Below are 21422 nucleotides of genomic sequence, written 5' to 3'. Positions count from 1 at the left end.
ATTTTGTGAAATATGGAGCACACAAGGAATGCCAAAGGTGTGTGTATAAATAGTGAAGTTCTGGATTTAAATTTCTATATATTTTTGTTTCCTAATTTTGAGGTCTCCTTGTCGTTTGGTCTTCAATTTATAGTCGATTACTTGACAGTACTTGTTGCAGAAACTCAGGGATTATCAGTGACCATATCTCGTGGAAGGTAGGTCCATAATCAGTGGACTAAATGGTAATGTTCGTAAATGCGTAAATGTTGTATAATTATTTAAAAAAAAAATAAAATTTATTATTAAAAAATTTATTTTTTTATAAATTTTATATTTTATTTATTTTTTTCAAAACTATTATTCAATGATTACATAATTTACTATTATAAATATATTTACTCCTGCGACAAATGACCATCAATGCTGATTTTATCATTCAAGGAAACCACTAAGGCAAGCTTTGTGGGGGATGCACTCAAAGTAGGCCTTCTTTTTTATACTTTTCGATAAGAATTCTTTTCATTATTGATTTCTGGTACACTTGAAGACAAACTTTCGTGGAGGGGTCCCCAAAAGCAGAAGTTTGAAGAATCTTCAAATGGCATCTTAAAAGGAAGAGCTGTTAACTTTTTATATGATCAATAGTGTATTTGGTAATGTCAAGAAATAAACTTTTAATCCTAGCGTGAGATTCAATTCACAATACTCGAAAATTCTATACATGAACACAAGATACTTTCTAGTCCACAAATTTATTTAATAAAAGTCAATACATGCAGGCTGTGACCCGCGGTTTAAGGAGTTTACCACCCAATTCTAAGGCCAAAGTATAGGAACCTTTCACGGTAGAAGGAAAAAAAAAAACGTGAAGCAACAGTGAGATTTGCATGCAAAATTGCGGAGTACTGCAGATCTTCAGGACAGGATCATGTGTTTTCACTTCTTGGAAGTTTAAACACAAACACCGAATATTTGTCTTTCAAGAAATAAATTGATAGCCTTGCCTTTATAGATCGATTTACTTGGATTTCACGAATGCAATGCTGCCTTAATTTCTTGATACCCAGAAAAAGATGGGTAAATGCTTTAAGATATGGAAATTCCAGGAATTAATGTCGGCAGAGTTATCGGGCATGGGCCGCAACCGGAAATTACTTAAATGGGATCTCATCTATTGTTCTCCTCAATTTTCTTTCCTTTTTGCTTGATTAGTCCCTTTTTACGTTTAAACCATTATTAGCAAATGAACCATTTCATCACCATCAATGACAATGGCTCGATGGTTATTCAATTATTTCCAAATACCTTAACATGTATTAAGTTTTAAATTCAAATCCGAGTAGGGATTCACCTTATACTATAAGACCTTGTTTGGTTACGCAGTTCAGAGAAAATAAGATGAGATGTTTTGCTGAAGGTTGAATAAAATATTTTTTTAATATAATTTTTGTTTGAAGATTTTAAAAAATTGAATTATTTATTATATATATATATATATTTTTTTTTATAACCATGGGTGTCCGGGCCAACTTGCTCACACTTCGACTAATCTCATGAAACCCTGAAGTTAATGACCAGGTAAACTTCCAGTGGCCCTAAAGAGACTCGAACTGGTGACCATTGGGGAACAAACCTAAGGCCGAACCAGCTGAGCTATCCCTCAGGGTTTATTTATTATATTTTATGTGGAAGTTTGTGAAAGTTGTAATGATTATATGAAATGAAATAATTGGATTTTGTGTATCCAAACCAACCTACTATTAGTTATAGATCGAGGTCCATTTTCATCTAGTTTTCAGTAAGTACAGTGCTACCAAAGTTACGTCCCGGTAGAAAACTCCAATATGCATGGTTGCCCCTTCCTACCTTTACTTATTACTTGGAAGAAAATGAACTATATATAATGAGAAAGTCTATTTACAACCGGCCAGGGGAACCGCGGGGGCACCGCATCCCACGTGGCTGGTTATTTTAAAAATATATATATATCTTAAATGGAAGAACAATGACTCGAAGAAAAAAAAACCCACATCTAAAATGGAAGCACACACGATTTAGAGCAATTAGATAAAATAAAATTATCTGAGAGCCAGTAACTCATAAAAAGTGATGCGTTAATTACAATTTGAATATCTCCATAGGGGAAGGACAAGGAGAAAGGAAATGAAAGGAAGTGTGAAGAGGAAAGACTGACAAGCTTGAATTGAGAAGAGCAAAGGAAAATAGAAGAAAAATAAAAAGGGGCAATGGCCTCTGCTTTTGATGCTTCTCTTTTTCCTTTGAAAAAGAAACGAAAAGTATGGTTTACGTAGGAAGAAAAAAAAATGTGTGAACTTTTATTGCTGCAATGGTCTACTATTGATCGAAAAAGAAGGAAAATAAAAAATGTTGTTTGCTTCAAAGTGTGGTCTGCTACACCAAAGGAATAAGAAATTTTGTGTTAACCTTGGTTGCTACAATGGTATGCTACTCCACCAAAGAAAAAGAATAAAAATAGAAAATCTTTAAAGTGTGGTCTGCTACCAAAGGAAGAAGAAGAAATAGAACTTTATCGTTTTCTTTTGTTTTTACCTTTTTACTTTTTGTTTTTTTTTTTTACTTTTTTTTTTTCTTTCACATAAGTTTTGCCACATACAGCCAGTTGCATCCCATTTATGCATGCCAATTATATGTAACAAAACTGATATATAATATCATCTCGCGCAAATTCTTCGCATATGTTGGATTATCTAATTTAGAGAGAAGTAAACGCGCATTATTAAGTATTTTTGTGAATTGGAAACCCATTTCATATTTATTAATTAAGGAAATAAATAATGCATGCATGGTACCAAACTTGTAATTGATACGAGTGATTAGGGAGGTATGTAAAAATTGAGTAATGCTACGTATATAGTCATAGAGTATACAAATACTGTGTAGTCGTTTTGAAAAAGAGTAGAGTCTATTATTAAAAAATTAATTTTTTTTTATGTGAGTTTTATATTTATTTATTTATTTATTTTTTAAATGATTATATGACGTTTACATACTCACGATCTTAAATATCATTTTTCGTAAAAATTAATACTTGAAGTGAGCAGATTTCCCATATATACCATAGCATACCATAATGCATGTTGGACGATATGAGGACATATTTCTACCATTCCGGCGCATGATTAACTCCTAATTAGATCTAATCTCTGCCATTGATCGATGAATATCATTTCCAACAAAACTGTCGGTAGCATCACGTAGGAATCCTAAACCATATAATTGATCCGACAATCTGTGATAGCCCTATCTTTTCGCAAGACTTCCATCTCGATCTCGCTAATCAATCGGAGCACTTTTTATCTATATATATATATATATATTTATAGATATATATTATTATATATATCTATAAATATATATATTATTATAAAAAATTATATTTATAATTATAGGATACGTAAGTTTTGCACACTTCTTTTACAAAATTAGATAAATTTTAAAATTTACATAAAAATAATTATTTTTTTAATAATAGACTTTATTTTTTTTTAAAATCATAAATATGGACCTATACATTCAATTATTGTATTTAGCATTATTTTTTTTTTTGCAAACAGTTTTAATTCGTTACTTCGTTAATTTTCCTTCTTTTATAGTAGTACTCCATTATGTGAAAGTGAATCTGATCGAATGTCATCTGTCAAAAAAAGGGTGAAAGGTTCACCGATTTATCAGTTCGACTGTTTATGCATTTACAAGGAAAATTCATATAAGGATAACATAATTTAAAATTTGTGTGCGTGTATATATATACACAACAGGCATACTTTCTGCCATAAAAGACTTAATCCAACTGATATTCGTTCACAGCAAATTGGCATATTTTTACATTATTTTTTTAATACTTTTAAATATTTAAAAAAATTTACAATATTATTAAATAATATTTTCCTAATCACTAAGAAAAAAAAAACCAATCAGACAAAATAAACAGGTTTCCTAGCATTTTTCTATAAATATATAGGACAAAATAAACGGGTTTCCTAGCATTTTTCTATAAATATATAGGACAATAAAGTCTACATGCATGTCCACGGCGTTGATGTGAATCGAAAAATGATAATAGCAGACGTGAATATACAAATGTGACATGATTATTTAAAAATAAATAAATAAGTATAAGATCTACATGAAATAAAATTAATTTTTTAAAAGTAAAATCCACTATTTTTTAAAGCGATCACATGATATTTGCGCACTTTATAACTATATGTATCGTTACTCTATAAATAATACGATATATTTTATGAAAATTAATTGGGACACGAGCGGAAGGAAAACACGGCCCCAAGTTCACCAGTACTGTTGAAGCCATATATATATATATATTGTTAAAGAAAAATTGTGCGGATACAGTAATCTGGAAAATAAATGCGACTTTGAGGCATGTTGATCACTATATTTAAGGTGATAATTGCCCTCATTCAAAAGAGTTTGCTATCGGATTACAGGCAATTCACCTCTAGGATACAACAAAGTCACCAACTACAGATAGTAATTCTGAAGTTTTTCCTTCAGAGTTTCTCTACAAAATTGTGCAAGTGACTGAGAAAATGAGAGAATGGAATGAATGAAATTCGTGGGTCTCATCCCCTATTTATAGAGAATGAAGTGACACCACGTGAAAGATCACAACTCTTAACTTGTGACTTTTCTACTGGCAGTTACTGGTTTAAAGGTTATGATGTTTCACTTAGAGACCAAAGGGTACGGCTTAGGCCTTAGCCCAGTGGTCAACAGGCGCCTCACTTGGGAAAGGGAGGGCACTCGTTTGAGTCTCCAGAAGTGTCTTTTCAATTAAATTAATTTTTGAAACATCGCACCCTATCAAAGTGCCTATTCGGCCAATGTGCAAACACCTAAGTGTTATGACTCTTTGGCCCACGTGCAAGGCTTGGTTGGCCCAATCATTGTGCATGTCAAAGTCCAATACTTCACAAAATTATAAATCAAATTGCACTTGTAGAATTTTGAACTCCTATATTTTCATTTGAAACAACACACATTTACCATTAAACCAATGTATCTTTTGGAGATAATGGTTCACTAAAATAAATAATAACCCACATTTAATAAATTCACATATTTAATATCACAATCTATGATAAATATAACAATAGCCACAACCACTACATGTGCCACCACTCACACCACCTCGATCCACAACCTCCTCCTTCACCACCACCTCTGCCACTGCTACCTTGGCCAGAGCTGCTGCCCGAATCCATTCCGAACCCAGAGCCATAGGACCTCTGCCACAACCACCACCTTCACCGCCAGCTGAAGGAGATGGAGCGGGAGACTTTTTCTTAGAAAGTGAATTTGGCAGCGGATACGTCCTAGTTACGACCGATCAAGTGGGTCGGATAATAAACCATGTCTAATCATTGTACGCATGTAGATCTGTAAACTATTCATTGCGAGTCTCTCTTTAATTAATTATGTTTTTCCTATTTTGGTTTTTGAAAAAATATAAACACACAATATTTTATATAATAATATTTTAAAATAAAGAGTATTTTTATAAAATGATTTATAAAACTAACATTATTTTATAAAATATTTTTATTTTATATGTATTGTGAAAAGTATTATATAAAATATTATGTGTTAATCACTACTCTTTGAAAAATGCATGCATTTAATAAACGGACATGACTGCATAGTCAGACACTAAAAACAAAGATAGACCAGCTAGCACAGTGAAATCCGTACAGGTGGACACCATGCATGCAAAAATTAGAAGCTCAGTAGTACAGTAGTACTGATCACACAGATTAAACGCCGGCGCAAGAAGTTGATCAGTATCAGACGCATTCGGTACTTATACTTTCCTCCGGCCATTAAGCTACGTAGACGGGAGGATATTTGTAATTTCATGAACATTTTAATTTGAGAATAAGTTGAACGTTCCATATTGCATGCATGTTTGTATAAAGATTCCAATTGTCGATTTATGGTAAATAAATTTCCTTTGTGTTAAAAGAAAAATATATATATATACATATAATATCCTGGCATATTTTAATGCTTTAATTTGGGCCTTTGGCAATGCTTGAAGCACAATACTCAAAAGAAAATTGCAGCTACGATTCGGATTAAAACATGAAATAGGACAGAACCAGACACTACTACTGTGAACTGTCATCATCGGCAACCGATCATCTCATGAGAAGCAGTCAAAATGAACACACTTAGACGTGCTAATTAAAAACCAACATAAAATAAACACACAAGCTGGTCGACAAAGACCAGTAACCTACGTACGGATCGCTATCAAATTATTGGAAAATCAACTGCCGTTGGTAACTCAAGGAAGTGGGAGAACTCCACCATGGCCACCGCCAAGTCCAGTACCGCCAGCAGCACCACCCTGGCCACCGGCACCGGCAACTCCGCCACCTAAGCCACCAGGACCACCTAGACCGCCAGCACCTCCGAGACCTGCGAGACCGCCGGCACCACCGATACCAGCTGCACCCCCAACGCCGCCACCAAGGATTGGCAGCACACCCGGCCCAACTCCCGCAAAACCACCCATCCCCGCAAAGCCACCAACACCTCCGTATATAAAATTCTTCTTGTCGCCAACGCCAGTGACGCTAGGTGACTCTGCCGCCTCTGGTGCACTAGCATGCACAAGTAGTGTTTGGTCGTCATAACCACCATTACTAGGAATTTCCCGTGCGTTTGCATGGACAACCACTGAAAAAAGAACAAAAATCACGCACCAGTACTTCTGCATCTCTCTCCCGCTCTGTTTCTCTTGTCTCTCTCGAAAGGACATCTGACTACTTGTGATGCATGGGGGCCTTTAAATAAGAGATTAAACGGTGGGGGACAGTTGAGAGTAATTAGGGTTGGAGTAAATGGGATTAATGAGACATTGCTCGATCTCTCTTGCAAGCAATCTCGAGAAGAGAGATTCTTTGAATTCGAATCAGACAGTTAGTTGGTATCAAAAGAAGAGAGAATTGAAGGAACTCAGCTATCATGTCTTTCTAATTGTGTACTGTTTCCAACAATATTGTTTCAAGGTGACAGTATACTGTACACGTACCTAAGACGTACGACGCAACTCATGCATGCATATAATTCTTGTACTAAATCGTTGTTTATGACCGGCCTTCGTGGATCGGGTACCTGTAATTAACAGAATCCGAAGGGGTACTAGCTACTAGCTACCATGCTTCTTTATATATAATTATAATTAATTCATGCAGCATAACATGCATGCTTCGATCTTTATGAACATTATCGGATCGAATTTGTTAAATATATATATATATATATATATATATTATATATAACCAGAATGGGGGTGCTGCATAAATTTAGAGAAATACTCTAACAAAAAAAGATTATACAAAATAATTTCACAAATTGATATTGTTTAACATAGTTCGTCAGATTAAAAAGTTAATTTTATTTTAAAGTAGATCGAACGGCTCAGATAAAACTACATCAGTTTATAAGATTATTTTTATATAATTCATTTATAGATATAGCAATACTCTAAATTTAATATGTAATAAAATAGATCTAAACGAGGTTTTTTTTTGTAATTTTAATAAAATAATCAACATATTAAATATTAAATATAATATCTCGAAGATTTGTGTTCAGATTTATTAATGTATTAATTTCAGTCAATACGTACAATTATCCCTGAAAATGAATCTACCACCAGACCCGGAATGGATGACCCAGTTTGAGGCAGATATAATGCAACTGCAGCAGAAAAATGCTCCACGATTAACACATAGTGCTTTGCTCCTGTTTTTATGCATAATTAAGATTAGACCCTTATTAAAATGATTCTGACTGCTAGCTAGCATTAATTTGCACGAGGAACAGAGCGCGCATCCACTAGCTAGGAAAGAATAAAGCTAAGCTAATTAAGAAAATGTCAACCTTAAGGTTTACTGCAAAGCTTCCTGAATATCTGATCTCCGCCGGAGCGGCCACAGCCAGAAGGAGTACTTGGATCGCTAGGGGTAATTTTGTCAGTGCTGCCCCAAGACCATTGCAAGTGAGTTGCAATCCATTGCATGCAAATCTCGTGTGCTCTAAACTTTAAACTGTCATGCATGAAAATGCGTAATCTGCCTTTCCCTGATTGCATTTCATCGTGATGTACGTTGATTCAAGATATATATGTAAAAAGAGAGTTTAGAGTGAGGAAATTATTTTGCGAAAAGTTGCTCGCTCCCGTAGTTTCTAGCTAGAATATAATGGACCCCGTACGTTAAATTGTTTATGTTTGTTCCTTCATCTATAATTCATGTTCTTGATCTGGGCAAAGATCATATATACAGCTAGGCTACAGCTTTAGGCCGAATCATGACATCGTTAGGTTTCTGAATATATAATATATAGGGTATATATATATGTGATGATATTGTGATATATATATCGCATGCAGTACTCTGAGAAGGATAAAGAGGATGCAGATGCACATGAGAGGACGATAGAAGCTGCAGAGGCAGTCACAAAAGGGGCAAGAGAAGTGAGGCAGACCTGCGAATTCTTAAGGGACACCGCCAGCTCTACTGCCAAAAGTGTAAGACCTAAAACCATGCATGCGCGCATGCTGGACAAGAAGCCCGTTACATTTATACGAGTATATATACGTACGTAGGGTAACTTAAAATAATTTTTAAGAAAGTACTTCTGATATCGATCGTGCAGTATAAATTTGGTAGGACTTTGATTTTCTTTTCTACAATTTACATCTATATATATATTGAACGTTTTTTTTATTTTTTGATAGAATATATATATTGAACTTAATTACTCGTATGATGTGTAAATTGAGCGTTAGGAATATTAGATTAGTTTTGAGAAATACTCAGCTAGTCACAAAAGTCACAAAGAGATTACAACAAAATAATCTCACAAACTGATATAGTTTAATGTGATTTATCATATTATAAATTTACTTTTATTGTAAAACATATCTAACAGATCATATGAAGGCACGTCAGCTTGTGAGATTGTGTTTGTGTGATTATTTTGTGGATGCAACAGTACACATTAGTTTTTTAAAGTACTTGATTGATGTTAGATAAGATCATGTACAAGTCTTGTGCAATCTCTTTTTTTTTTTTTTTAAAAAAAGGTGTAATATCGTTTAATTTTTTTAAAAAAAGTATTGTTAGATACAATTATAGGGTGTGTAATTCTCACTCACTCTCTTTAAAAAATAGGTCTATTATTAAAAAATTAATTTTTTATGTAATTTTTAGATTTACTCTATTTTTTAAAAATGAGTATACGATACTTATATACCATAAGATTGTAAATATAATTTTTCTATATGCGGTTTAAATTTATCTATTTTTAAAAAAGAGATTGCACGAGACTTAACTTGCACGTCCTAGCTAGATCTGTACAAACATTTCTCTTTAAAGTTATGCATATGGATGGTGAGTGTTTGGAGAATATATATATATATATATATATATTTTCTCTACAAAATTAGACCATCGTCATGATGAGTGTTTGATCGCAAAAAGTGATCCCTTTTTTTTTTTTTTTTGCAGTGAATTAGTATTATTTTTATTTTTTACCAAAAAGAATATTAACATTTTATGCTTAACATGAGTCGTCATGAATATCTGCTCGTCTCCTTTTGATCGACTACTGATCAACAACAGAAATACTTAAATCTAAAATTTTATATATATGATTCAGTTAGCGGACTATGTAACTTAAATATTGATAGTACGTATATAACTTAATTCATGTGCATGCCATGGGATGATCTGATCAGGCCACCAAAATGACCGAAAAAGTATCTGAAACAGCGGAAAACATCACAGAGAAGACAAAGGGCACGGTCTCCGGCGTATGGGGAACAGCCAAGAATGCCGCCGAGATTATCAAGGACAAAGTTTTGGACAAGGACTAATTAATATTGGAGCATTATCGTGATCAATAACATGAAAAGCCTTGATCTAAAACCACCCTATATACATCTCAATTATTATTGCTTAATTAAATTCATGCATGCTTGTATTTAATTGATTTCTTTTACGTATGTACCTTTAGTTTCATTATTTATCCTAAATTAATTTTGTTTTAAACTTTAATTTTTGTTCTGATCGACCCATGCATAATATAATATAAGCCGTGCATGTAGCACGAGACGGCACCCAACAAGAACAAAAAGTTTTTTTAATTTTTTTAATTTTTCTTCTTTCATTTTTTTTTTATACTTTTAAACCTTATATATATATATATATATAAAATATTCACGATATCACTAAAAATTATTTCCTTAATCAATAAGTAAGAAAAAAAAATTTGTCGAGACCCAACTCTCGGTAACAATAGCATTTCTGATATAATATATGCAAGCCATATTTCAATTCTATCCTTGAATCATTGAATGTTTGAACATGATCATCCTATTTTTTTTATTTTTTTTATATATATAGGGTTTTAACATAATCCTTATAAGCATATAAATTTGAATATATATAATTTTTTCACATTATATTGATGTGTTCTTTTTTTCATTTGAATTTAGAAGATAATTAATATATAATTGTAAAACTTCAATAAATTAAATTTGTGAATTTGTGATATTTTTTCACAACAATGAAAAAAGTCATTTTATAAATCGATTTTAATGCATAAAATCTAATCCCATCATTGAACCCTGTTAAATTATGGTTCTCTCTCTCAGAAAAAAAAATAAAAATAAAAATAAAATATAATTGTAGATGGTAGCTGATATGATTGGTATCATGAGTTTTTCTTTCTAATTTATTGGGAGCTTTTCCGAGTAAAACAGGTAGGACGAATATTTCTATTTTCTCAAAATTAAGAAGTTGGGCCTAAGGTCACACCGCAGGGGCCATGGACCCAGAGCCATAAGCCTGCCCAATAAAGGCCGAGGTCGCAACAGCCGAAATGTGTGGTGTGGATTCTGGAATTCAAATTCGACTGTCATTAATGGCGAGTCTCCAACGTAATATTCACCACGGTACTCGCCCGCTACATTAATTTCTCCCAACACAACATTCACTTTGCAAACTGAATTAAAGCCCTAATGATCCATAACCCAACAAGCTGGGCTAGAGGGGATTAGGCCGGAAGGCAAGTCTTACCATTTGATCGATGCCTGGTTCGTATAAATAAAAGATGAAATACATATCAAATGTAACTTTTGAATCCCCAGCACAACCATCAGTCTCTCTTAATTACCATTTGGTTGCAGGTTGTTGGAGTTAGGATACATTTGGATGTTAAGTTAAGATGATAAAATATTATTAGAATATTATTATTTTGAGATTTAAAAAAATTGAATTGTTTATTATATTTTGTGTTGAAATTTTAAAAAATTGTAATGATAAATTAAGATTGAGTTTAGATTCCAAATCAAACCGAATTCAAAACACGTCTAAAACGAAGACAATATATAAATATTATTATCTCGTTATTGGAAGTTTATTTTTCTTCTTTTGATTTCAATATGAATCCAGCTCGATCGACTCATGTAGGCTTAAAATCTGGTCCAGTACTACTCTGTCTGGCTTTCTCTTCAAGTATGCTATGATATTTACTCGGAATTTGGATATTTGATAAATCTTTTGAAGCTTATATATATATAACTTTGTGACTTTTGATCTTTTGGATGTAAATTAAACATGTAAAGGTGGCAAGCTCATCCAATTGTCCATCTTGTACTAGAAAAATGCTACTTTGCCCAATTAACTTGTCTCTCATTTTAACACCTCGTGTGTTTTTAATATTTTTTTTTACTTAATAGTTAAGAAAATGACTATTAGTGTATTGATATTTTTTTTTTTATTTTAAAAAATATTTTTAAATGATAACAAAAAATATGAAAAAAAAATAAAAATATAATTTTGGCCTAACGGTCACTTTGAGTGAGATACTCTGAACGGTAGAGTAGCACCTCTCGTTATATTAATAGACATAGAAAAATTTGGGTAAACCCGGTACCTGGTTTTTTTTTTTTTTCAATTTGAATGTTTTGATTTTTTTTTTAGTTTGAAGTCGGGTTTCTGATTTTTAAAAATCAGTTTAAAATTGAGTTATGGCCTGGGTCAACTTGGTCCGAGTTCTGATTCGATTTTGAAACTCGGATTTCCATGTCGGAACTTGAATGAACAATCATAGTTATCAGATAGAGTTGAGCTTTATTTGATTGTTTTGGGCTTGAATGTGTATATAATAATAAGATCAGTGTTTGCATTCTGAAAAGGGCTTCAGATCTTCACTCAGCCAGCACAATTATAGTCGAGGGTTACAATTAAGGCCATGATGGTCCAAGCTCCAAAGTTTTATTTGTATATATTGTTTCAGCCCTATGCCCATACCTCACCTACAATCTTCCCATCAAGTGTTCTAAGTTTCTAGCCCATCCAAAACTATACTGTTTATATCATATCATGCCTTCTTTTTTTTTTTTAATATATATCCAAAATATTATTAAAAACCCTCAAGAGAAAACCCTAAACAAATAAATCCCGACTAACATAAAACCAACATCAAACAAATTAGACATTAAAGCTTAATGCTAGGCAAACTAAGAAAATTCAATTGAAGTAAACCTTGCATACGTAGGGGCAAATCATCAGAATCTACATACATAAATTAGATAAATATTATATCATTAATTTATATAGTTAATATTTAAAATTATTAAAAATATTTTAAAAAAATATATATAGAAGTTCATTCTCATTGGATCCAAAATTTGTAGATTCCAAAACTAAACCAAATTTCATCGGTTTATATATTTTGAGATAGAGACCGACCGACCGGTCGTATTTCACTGGTCCGGACCGAATTATTTACGGCCATAATAAAATATGCAGACTCTGAGCGACGTATCGTATAATAGACAAAACCGAGAAAGCAGACAAAAAGGGGAAACAAAAATTACTGAGAATGGACTGATTCAATAAAACTGGGGTTCTAGGGTTTTTGAAGTCGGAGATGGGAGGCCGTTCGACGTTGGCGGGAATGGAAGTTCCGATCATCGGCAGCGACTCCGTTAGGTGGGTTGAGCTGTCTGTCCCTTCTTCTTCTTCCTCCTACGGCACTGCTGCTTCACCGCCTTTCGCTCCTCTCACCGAGGATTACGCCTCTTCCTCTGTCATTAAAGATCCTCCTATCCATCTCATTTGGTACTCTCTCTCTCTCTCTGCGCGCGCGCGTGTTTGTAGAATATCCCAAATTGCATATCATTTTTATAACACATTCACCCAACTGTTTATACTCACTACCCCTGCTACTGCGACAGGAGAATTCACAAGACCCTTCCTTATGCTCTCGAATTACTGGAGCTCTCTGCTAATAAAGACTTTCCCACGATTGGACTGCGAATAACTTTCCCAGCACCGCTCTCTCCCTTTGCTTTTGTCTGCAGAAATGAGGTTAATTTGCCCACTACAATACAAGTTCTCTCTCTCTGGTCGTTTTGTGTTTCCTATGGTGGTTTTGGCTTTTCCCTGATAATTTCCTGCGTAGCGTGAATATTCTGTTGTCTATCCAAAAAATAAGTGTATTTTATTTTGTATACATGCAGATTTCTTACTCTGCCAAACACCCTTACGTGGTCTATTCATTGACCATCACGGGAGTCGCTTACCTTCTCAAACTCGGAAACATTTCTACTTATGCGTCCAGCTCCGTCTTCCCACCAGATGAGCTTTTAGAGTTTAATATTCACGCCTTTTCCAATCATGGAGCGATAACAACTGTAGCAGCAACAGCGGGATGTCATGTAGTTGGGTTCAGCGATGGATCTGTTAGTTGCTTCCAACTTGGCATACTTGACCAGAGTGCTCCTGGTATCATTAAACTTTCACGCCCCACCTACGTGGCTGTATCTACAGCAGCTAACATGTGTTTTCCTGTTCTATTACTTACTTTTTTTTGTTGGGGGGGGGAGGTAAAATATCCATTTTTAATCCATTTCATATGGATTTGAGAATCTCAAATCATTTTTTTTTTATGGTTGATTGAAATGATATTCATATTATTGTTCTTTCTGGAAGATGCCATCAATGTGCACCATTATGGAAGATGACATTGGCTTGTTTGTTGTAGTGTATTTGGAGGGAAGGAAATGAGCTTAATCTCAAAGACCAAAAAAGGGCGTTGGAACTCAAGTCCTTTCTTAATTCTCTCAATTATTGGATAGTGGTCCACAATAGTGTAGAGTCTTCTATTTCCACCTTTCTTAAATTATAGGACTTTTTCCTTTTCCTAGGTGGGTGAATCTCTTGCATACTTTTTGTGTGCTAGGGTCACACCTCTTGTTTTTATTAATAAGATTTAATCGCTTGTATAAAAAAAATATTATTGTTCTTTGTAAGACAGAGAAATTTGTTTGGGCTCATGCAACTCACGAGAAAGTTCTTTGTAAGCCATATTATGATACTCATCTTCCCTTCTTGCTTCTTGTCTGGCCTCTTAATCATTATATTTCAAATGCTTTGATTTAGCTGAATGGATGCAGATCTTGGCTTTGACAATGGGATAATTTTATTTATAATCCTGGTTTCTGTAATTTTATGATGTTATTCTGCAGTTTTTCATCGTTCCTAATTTTTTCCCCATAGGTTTTGTACATGAGCTGCAGGATGATTCAGGAATTGGCCGTTTGTGGGGTATCATCTCGAGGTATCCATTTTAACCCAATTACTTGTAAATAATTCAAGATAGTGGCTTCAATGGTTTTCAGCTATTGTACTTAATGGAGGGACTGTTCATGAGTTTTTGTTTTCATTTCATAATTCTAGAATGTAATTAGGTGTTTCTTTTGTATACTTCCCGTGTACATGGGCTTCACCTATTTCATTCGATGAATAAAATTTTATTACTTATCACAAAAAGAAAAAGAAGAAAAAATTCAAGATAGTTTCTAGCTTTAAAACATATTTTGATGTTTGTTGTTGATAAGATTTTCTAGAAAATGTTGTGGCAGAAGTTTCAGATATTTTACAAATTTTGTGTGATTTATACTTGTTTAGATGACTTCATACATTAATGTCTGTCTTAACCTTGGAGAGTATTATTTTGAGAAGCATTTGTGAAAAATATATCTACCTCTGTTGAAGAATGGCAATGACGGGTGGAATCACTGAACGAAAGTGCCTTTAGCCAATCATTTACTCTCAAGATGATCCCCTCATATGTATAAGGAAGCTAGGCGGTGTGTGTCCATTATATTTCTAACTGTTTATTTCCAGTGTGAGATGCTTACATCAAGATTTCCCTTCTTGTAGTAGAATTTTGGCTAGTGATTCAACAAGGGTGATTGTTGGCCTTTGGGGAGTAGATGTGGTGCTTTAAATGCTTAGTCCTCTTGATTCCTTGATATTGGAAATTTACGTGTGTAGGATAGATTTAGGTGTTGTTTGGATAGTGAGTTGAGATGAGATGAATTGAGATGAAAATAAAATATTGTTAGAATATTATTTTTTAATGTTATTATTGTTTTGGAATTTGAAAAAGTTGAATTGTTTATTATATTTTGTGGAAAAATTTGGGAAAACTGTAATGATGAGATGAGATGAAACTCTTCTTGTATCCAAATGGGGCCTTAAAGAATTTGACTAAACGCACTTTTGTTGGTTTATGCCAATTTATGTTCAGATATCACACTTAAAAAAAATGTTCAGATATCACAACAATACAAGTGTATTAATCATTGAGTGTAGTGTTCACATCCTTCATGTATTTACACATCTTTTGATACCCGTGAAAGCTTTGATTTTTTAATAAGTTTACTCTTGAAGCATTGAATACGTCATAAGCAGTGCCAGATTGTTTATTTGTTGCTTTTTCAATATGTAACAAGGATTTCATTTTAGATTTATTGTCTTGAAAGCTAGAAATTCCATTTCATACTTTTGATAATTGATTTTTGTTTGTAGAGATCTTTCCTTTTGCCAGTTAGGTGGATCTCTTGTATATTTCCAATAACATCCATACATACATGTGTACTTATGTGGGTGTTGACATATAGATTTGCAATCTTCTTATTAGGTGATAATTATATATTATATTTGTCATGCAGAGGTAGGATTGTTGGGGCAGTGCAGGACTTACTTATATCTGAGGTGCATGGAAAACAACTTCTATTTGTACTTCATTCCGATGGGATCTTACGAGTTTGGGATTGTAAAAGTTATAGCAAGATCTTTAGTCATACAATGAGCAATCCAGGACTGGCAGGCAATTTCTATACTAGTTTCACCCTTTCATTTTTTCTTCCTGTAATTGTGTATTTTATTTCTGTTCTTCCCAGCATTAAGTGATCTTTCCTGTGATTGGATCATTAATTAAGTTTCTCCTTATCTTTTCGTACATAATTGAACATCTCATTAAAATCTCCAGCATTTCTTTCCTTCTAAATTGCACACATGAAACAAGCACATCTCTAGCACATGACCAAAGCCTCTCAAAACTGTATCAAAGATTTGCAATGGATACTCTTTCCCAGAATAAATGAAAAATGTTTTTGATAGGCATCATTATTATTCATGCTGCCTGTAACAACGGATATTTTGTTCACTAATTTTGCAAGCATTCAGAATGTCTTATTGAGATGACATTGTTTATGAAAACTATTTGTACATGTTTCTTCTTTCAGATTTTTATCTACGTTTTTGTTTTATATATTGGGGGGAATGTCTTCTGTTGCTAGTGTACTTATATATTTCTACAATGTTTTCTCCTATCTTGTAGTTTCGGGAGCTACTTTTAGAAGGTTATGGGTGGGCCAAGCTGACAATAAGACGAGTGTAATTCCATTGGCAATTTTATTCAATCAAACTTCGGTATGTAACACAAAATGATCTCAAGTGTTGAAATTGTTTTTTGAATGACCATGACAGAGAAGTACAGTTTCCATAATTCAAACTGGAGACTTGTTTGTCAAACCTACCCTGATTGATATCATGGTGAAGGCTATCAATTCTAGTGTTAAAAAGTTGGCCAACAATATTAACCAAGCATTTAGATTTGATTCATGGGATAATAATTTCAACAATTGGATGTTGAAAACTCTAATAGGATTTCATTTATTTTGCATTTGCAAGACAAGTTCTTTCCATAAATATTAGACCAAGTCGCATTAGGCATATACAGATCCTCATAAAATCCAATGGGTGATAATTATCTTACTAGTTTTATGATTAAAGTATGTGGCCAAACTCTAATAGCTCTTGCTTTGTGTTAATCTATATATGATGCATGTTTTCCGGTTCTTACGGCCACTTTGATGTCTTGTATATATTCTTTTTTCCTAGTTTTTCATTCGAGGGAATATGAACTTGCCGAACTTAATTATTGAACTTGTATTCTTGTACTGATCATGATTTTGGCCTTAAAACTGGAAAGATATTAATGGGTTATGAATGTCGTAATATAAAACTACAGTCGCTGACTATTATGATCTGTAGTATGATTTATCATGCCATTTGTGAACTAGGAGCATGCAGATGCTGGGATCTAGCTAATTTTATCCTTTTAGTTGAGGGTTGGAGTTTTTTTTTTTTTTTTGGGGGGGGGGGGTGTTCTGATCTTACGATTTAATTATGAATCTATGATGGAATGTATATCATTTTTAATTTTAGAATCTATGTGATATCCGAACTGTTTGAAAACATCACTTACATACTTAAAAGCTATTAGGAAGCGGATATCAATATACATCAAGCATATCATACATTAACAACCACTGATTTAATGGGGGTGAAATGGCGATCATGATTTGAGACAAAATCAAAACAAGCACTAGAAAAAAACAACAATATAAGGGTACCAACAAGTCACCTAGACCTGAACCTCATAACAACCAGGTTGATACCATGTTAAAAACATTGGTTCAAAAAGTTGAAGATGTTTTTGGCTTTTTGCCTCAACTTTATGCTTCATTTCTAATGTATGCTACATTTTCTATGAGGTGTTATTCTGTCAATCGAGAAGATTCCATTTATTTGTCATTCTACTCTAGAATCTAGGTGTCACTTTTCCCTATTCTAGTTGGGTTGGCTTTGCATAAAAAATCATCTGAGGGATTTCCTGTGTGGTGGAGATGTGGAGTTAATGATGAGTTGAAGTTCCTCCTAGTTGGGTGGTCCAAAATATGCACTCTGGTTTCTTCAAGATTTCTAAGGGTCAGAAACATGTTTAACTTATCAAAAAAAAAAAAAAAAAAAAACTGAACCGTACTAGAAAAATTGTTTGTGGTATGCAGAGAAAAGGGAGAATTTTTGGTGGTTGATCATGGAAATTAAGTATCTCCACATGCGGGGAAGATGGTTTTTAATGAAGTGGACCTTACGGGACTGGGGTATAGATAAATATAACGAACGGGTTGGGTGATGTGTCAAAACTCATATTTTGACATGATATATGGTTTGGAGACCAACAATGAAGGTTAGCATGTCTAGAGTTATTCAACATATCTCGTGTTGTAAACTTGTAGGGAGGTTTCGACGCAATTTTTTTAAAATGTAAGTTAAACTTTATTGATAATCAAAGGTTGTAATCCAAGTACACAGATAAACAATATACACCCTAGAAAAAAAGGGAAAAGAAGTAAAAAATCTGAATAACTAGAAATTGAAGAACAAGATTGGGCAACCATCTAGTGGAAAAGAGTTATAGAGAAAATATCCATGACTTTTTTTTGATCGGTTATAAAGAAAACATCCTTAACTTCTAACACCCTGTAAGATCCCCTTCCCATAGGTTAGGAGTGTTACGTACATTTGTAACTGTTTCCAGTAAAGAGACCCAACATAATAAAAAGATTTAATTATTCAAAAATAAATTTCCAAAAAAATAACAAAAATAGTCTCATAGCAAGAAAATTTTTTTTTGATAAGTAATAAATTATTTCATTGATAAAGAAAGTAGGCATAGCCCAGGTACACTGGAAGTATACATGTGAATACACCTATTTAAGAACTAGAAATAGTTACAAGGAAATCATGGAAGCCGAGGCCATCCAAAAGAGCAATGGCCCACAAAAATAAAGTCTTGCAAAAAAAATTCCTAAACTCTTCCATGGAGCGCTCATTATCCTCAAAAAGCCTCTCGTTTCTTTCACACCAAATACACCAAAACATACAAATGGGAGTCATCTTCCACACAGCCTTGATCTGTGGTGTTCCAGTGATCCCTCTCCAGCTTGCTAACAGTTCCACCACCCTACCCGGCATTACCCAAGCTATTCCCATTTTGCTGAAGAAATAACTCCATATATCTCGAGGCAAGAAAATTTAAAACTGATCTTTTAATAAAAAGAAAAGACACTTATTAACTAAGTCTGAAAATCTCTTGACACATGATCTATGCCTGGCCTTCAGCTCATCAACACTATCTTCTTTACTTGGACATTTTAAAAACATCAATAAAAATGAGTCGAATACTCAATAAATAGTACATCACATAACAAAGATAGGGTTTTCTTGAAAGCGTGCATACTTGATACTTTATTTTTATAAGTAAAAATATTATATATATTAATATCAATAGGAATAATCAAGTACACTGGGAGTATACAAGAAACACCTAGCCCATACTAGAGAGCCCCTATTGACCAATAAACCCGTGAAAATTAGAAATCTATCCAAAATACAAAAACCTCGAATGGGAATAGAACACACCTCCTCAACCCCAACCCCTTGTTTCCCGTAAGACTAATACTCCAGGTGAAACTCTCTCTACGAGGACGACTTCATAATGCTCTCCGTTTAGACTTCCCTCGACTTGAACTACCTCACTTAGTGTTGTAGTTGTTTGCCCAAAAAAGACGCTTTAACTCCCTGCTTTCCTTAAATATTGATTTGGTTTCAAGCGAGTGACCTGCCTCAATCGTAGTGAGTAGTGCTGTAAATTGGTTGTCACATCCTTCATGTGAAATCCCCAAACATTGCTGAACCTCGTCAACCTTATGCAGAAACCAATCTGATGATGAACCCACTATATTGTTTATCAGAGGAAGAGATACTAGGGGAACAACATTTTCCCTAGACATTGCTCCCAACTGCACTCCCAACCCTAAACATTCATCCGCTCAAGGCACCAACAACAAACCCATAATTTCCTTCCCACCATCTTCTGCATTCAAATCCCGAACCTCCTCAACAACTATATTGTTGTTGTCGCCATTGGAGATTCCTTCACCTCTAATGTAGGTGTCTCCGTTCCATCGACGAGAACATTGCTTGTAGGTGCGCCCCCCCTTTTTTGTGCCACTTCATCAGACCCTACTGCTCCCTCAAGATGCATAGAATAGATAGGGGAAGCACTACCTTCTGTTATACCATTTTCATCTTCTGAAAGAGACTAGTTCGCTTCTTCCAAAGTCCTCAAAACCCTAGAAGGACTCCATCTTCAATTGAAAGTGAACTCTAGACAAAAGTACCAACCCCATTTGCAAGTGGTGACTAAGGGTAGTTAGACGGCAAGTTGTTGATGATCTGGGTGACACCGGCGTGAATAGTGATGCTGGCGTCCAATGACCCTATATGTGACGAGGTTGAGGTGCCCTTGGTCGGCGAACTTGAGGCCTTCAAACCCGTAGGATCGACCCCTTGCCCCCCCTCGTCTGCTTTCGACCCACAACCACAACCCATGACCAGATCTATCCCTTTAACCACTTTAATATAAGATCTCTCATATACTCCATAACTCCTATCGATTGAGCTTTGACAGCCCACAAGACCCCCTCCACTTCTCCCACCCTCAAACACGCTACAGAGGCACCCATTCCACCATGCAACACATGAGGAGCATGCGTACCCTCCACTTCTCCCAATTTCACTTGACATCCTTTGTCTCCTACAAGTGCCTTACCCTTTCCTTCTGTTGCGTAGCTATTCTTTGCCGGAATACGCGCTGGTGACCTCAACACCAAGGTGTACGAGGCACCTTTGACCGAGAAAGGCCTTCCCACAATCTTTCCATCAACGAACTCCCTTATGTTTGCATGCTCTAGAATAGGGGCTTTGAACCCAGTGATGCTTTGAATGGAATGCACAAAACTTTTCCATCCGATGCCATTTGCGCCTTCAGGGATCACCAACAAACCTATCCTTCTTCCATTATGAAATTCCGAGAGTTGCAGAAAACTGCCCCTTGCGTTAATATGGTGTTGAATGATGAGAAGTTAGAACTCCATTGCCCATCCTTAGCTCCCTGAAGAATCTGTCATGACAGATGAGTTCTAAGCAATCCTTTATCCCTTTAGCAATCCATAAAGCTGACGACCCACATAGACACGTGAACTTAGCCATCCTTTTGCTATGTTCAAAGTTGCGAAAGCTATTTCCTCCTTTTGTAAAAACGAAAGTTTTTTATTCCACCTTTAACCACCTCTCACCTTCCTTCTGAGATGA

At 34.5% G+C, this 21422-nt stretch overlaps 3 protein-coding genes across 6 annotated transcripts in view; 2 read left to right on the top strand and 1 right to left on the bottom strand.

The window, feature by feature from the left end:
* Window positions 1–6331: 6331 nt before the first annotated feature.
* LOC109004927 (glycine-rich protein 23-like) lies at window positions 6332–6808 on the bottom strand. The gene has a single exon (XM_018983627.1). The coding sequence runs from the start codon at window positions 6806–6808 to the stop codon at window positions 6332–6334; it is 477 nt and encodes a 158-aa protein (XP_018839172.1).
* Window positions 6809–7841: 1033 nt separating this feature from the next.
* On the top strand, window positions 7842–10109 carry LOC109004950. The gene is made up of 3 exons (XM_018983651.2): window positions 7842–8053; window positions 8447–8584; window positions 9797–10109. The coding sequence occupies exons 1-3, from the start codon at window positions 7928–7930 to the stop codon at window positions 9932–9934; spliced, it is 402 nt and encodes a 133-aa protein (XP_018839196.1). The 5' UTR covers window positions 7842–7927; the 3' UTR covers window positions 9935–10109.
* A 2810-nt stretch (window positions 10110–12919) lies between these two features.
* Window positions 12920–21422, top strand: part of LOC109005018 (nuclear pore complex protein NUP160) — a 38562-nt gene continuing 30059 nt past the window's right edge. For 2 of the 4 annotated variants that reach the window (XM_018983775.2, XM_018983773.2), the window contains exons 1-6: window positions 12920–13187; window positions 13304–13436; window positions 13589–13853; window positions 14628–14688; window positions 16088–16245; window positions 16759–16850. In XM_018983775.2, coding sequence (XP_018839320.1) covers window positions 12997–13187; window positions 13304–13436; window positions 13589–13853; window positions 14628–14688; window positions 16088–16245; window positions 16759–16850 — 900 coding nt within the window. In that variant the 5' untranslated portion in view covers window positions 12920–12996. The remainder of the gene's footprint in view (window positions 13188–13303; window positions 13437–13588; window positions 13854–14627; window positions 14689–16087; window positions 16246–16758; window positions 16851–21422) is intronic. The other 2 variants (XM_018983774.2, XM_018983771.2) reach the window with 1 other exon arrangement.

Source organism: Juglans regia, chromosome 12 (assembly GCF_001411555.2).
Source record: "Juglans regia cultivar Chandler chromosome 12, Walnut 2.0, whole genome shotgun sequence".
Taxonomy (NCBI): domain Eukaryota; kingdom Viridiplantae; phylum Streptophyta; class Magnoliopsida; order Fagales; family Juglandaceae; genus Juglans; species Juglans regia.
This window is presented reverse-complemented; position numbering and strand designations above follow the sequence as displayed.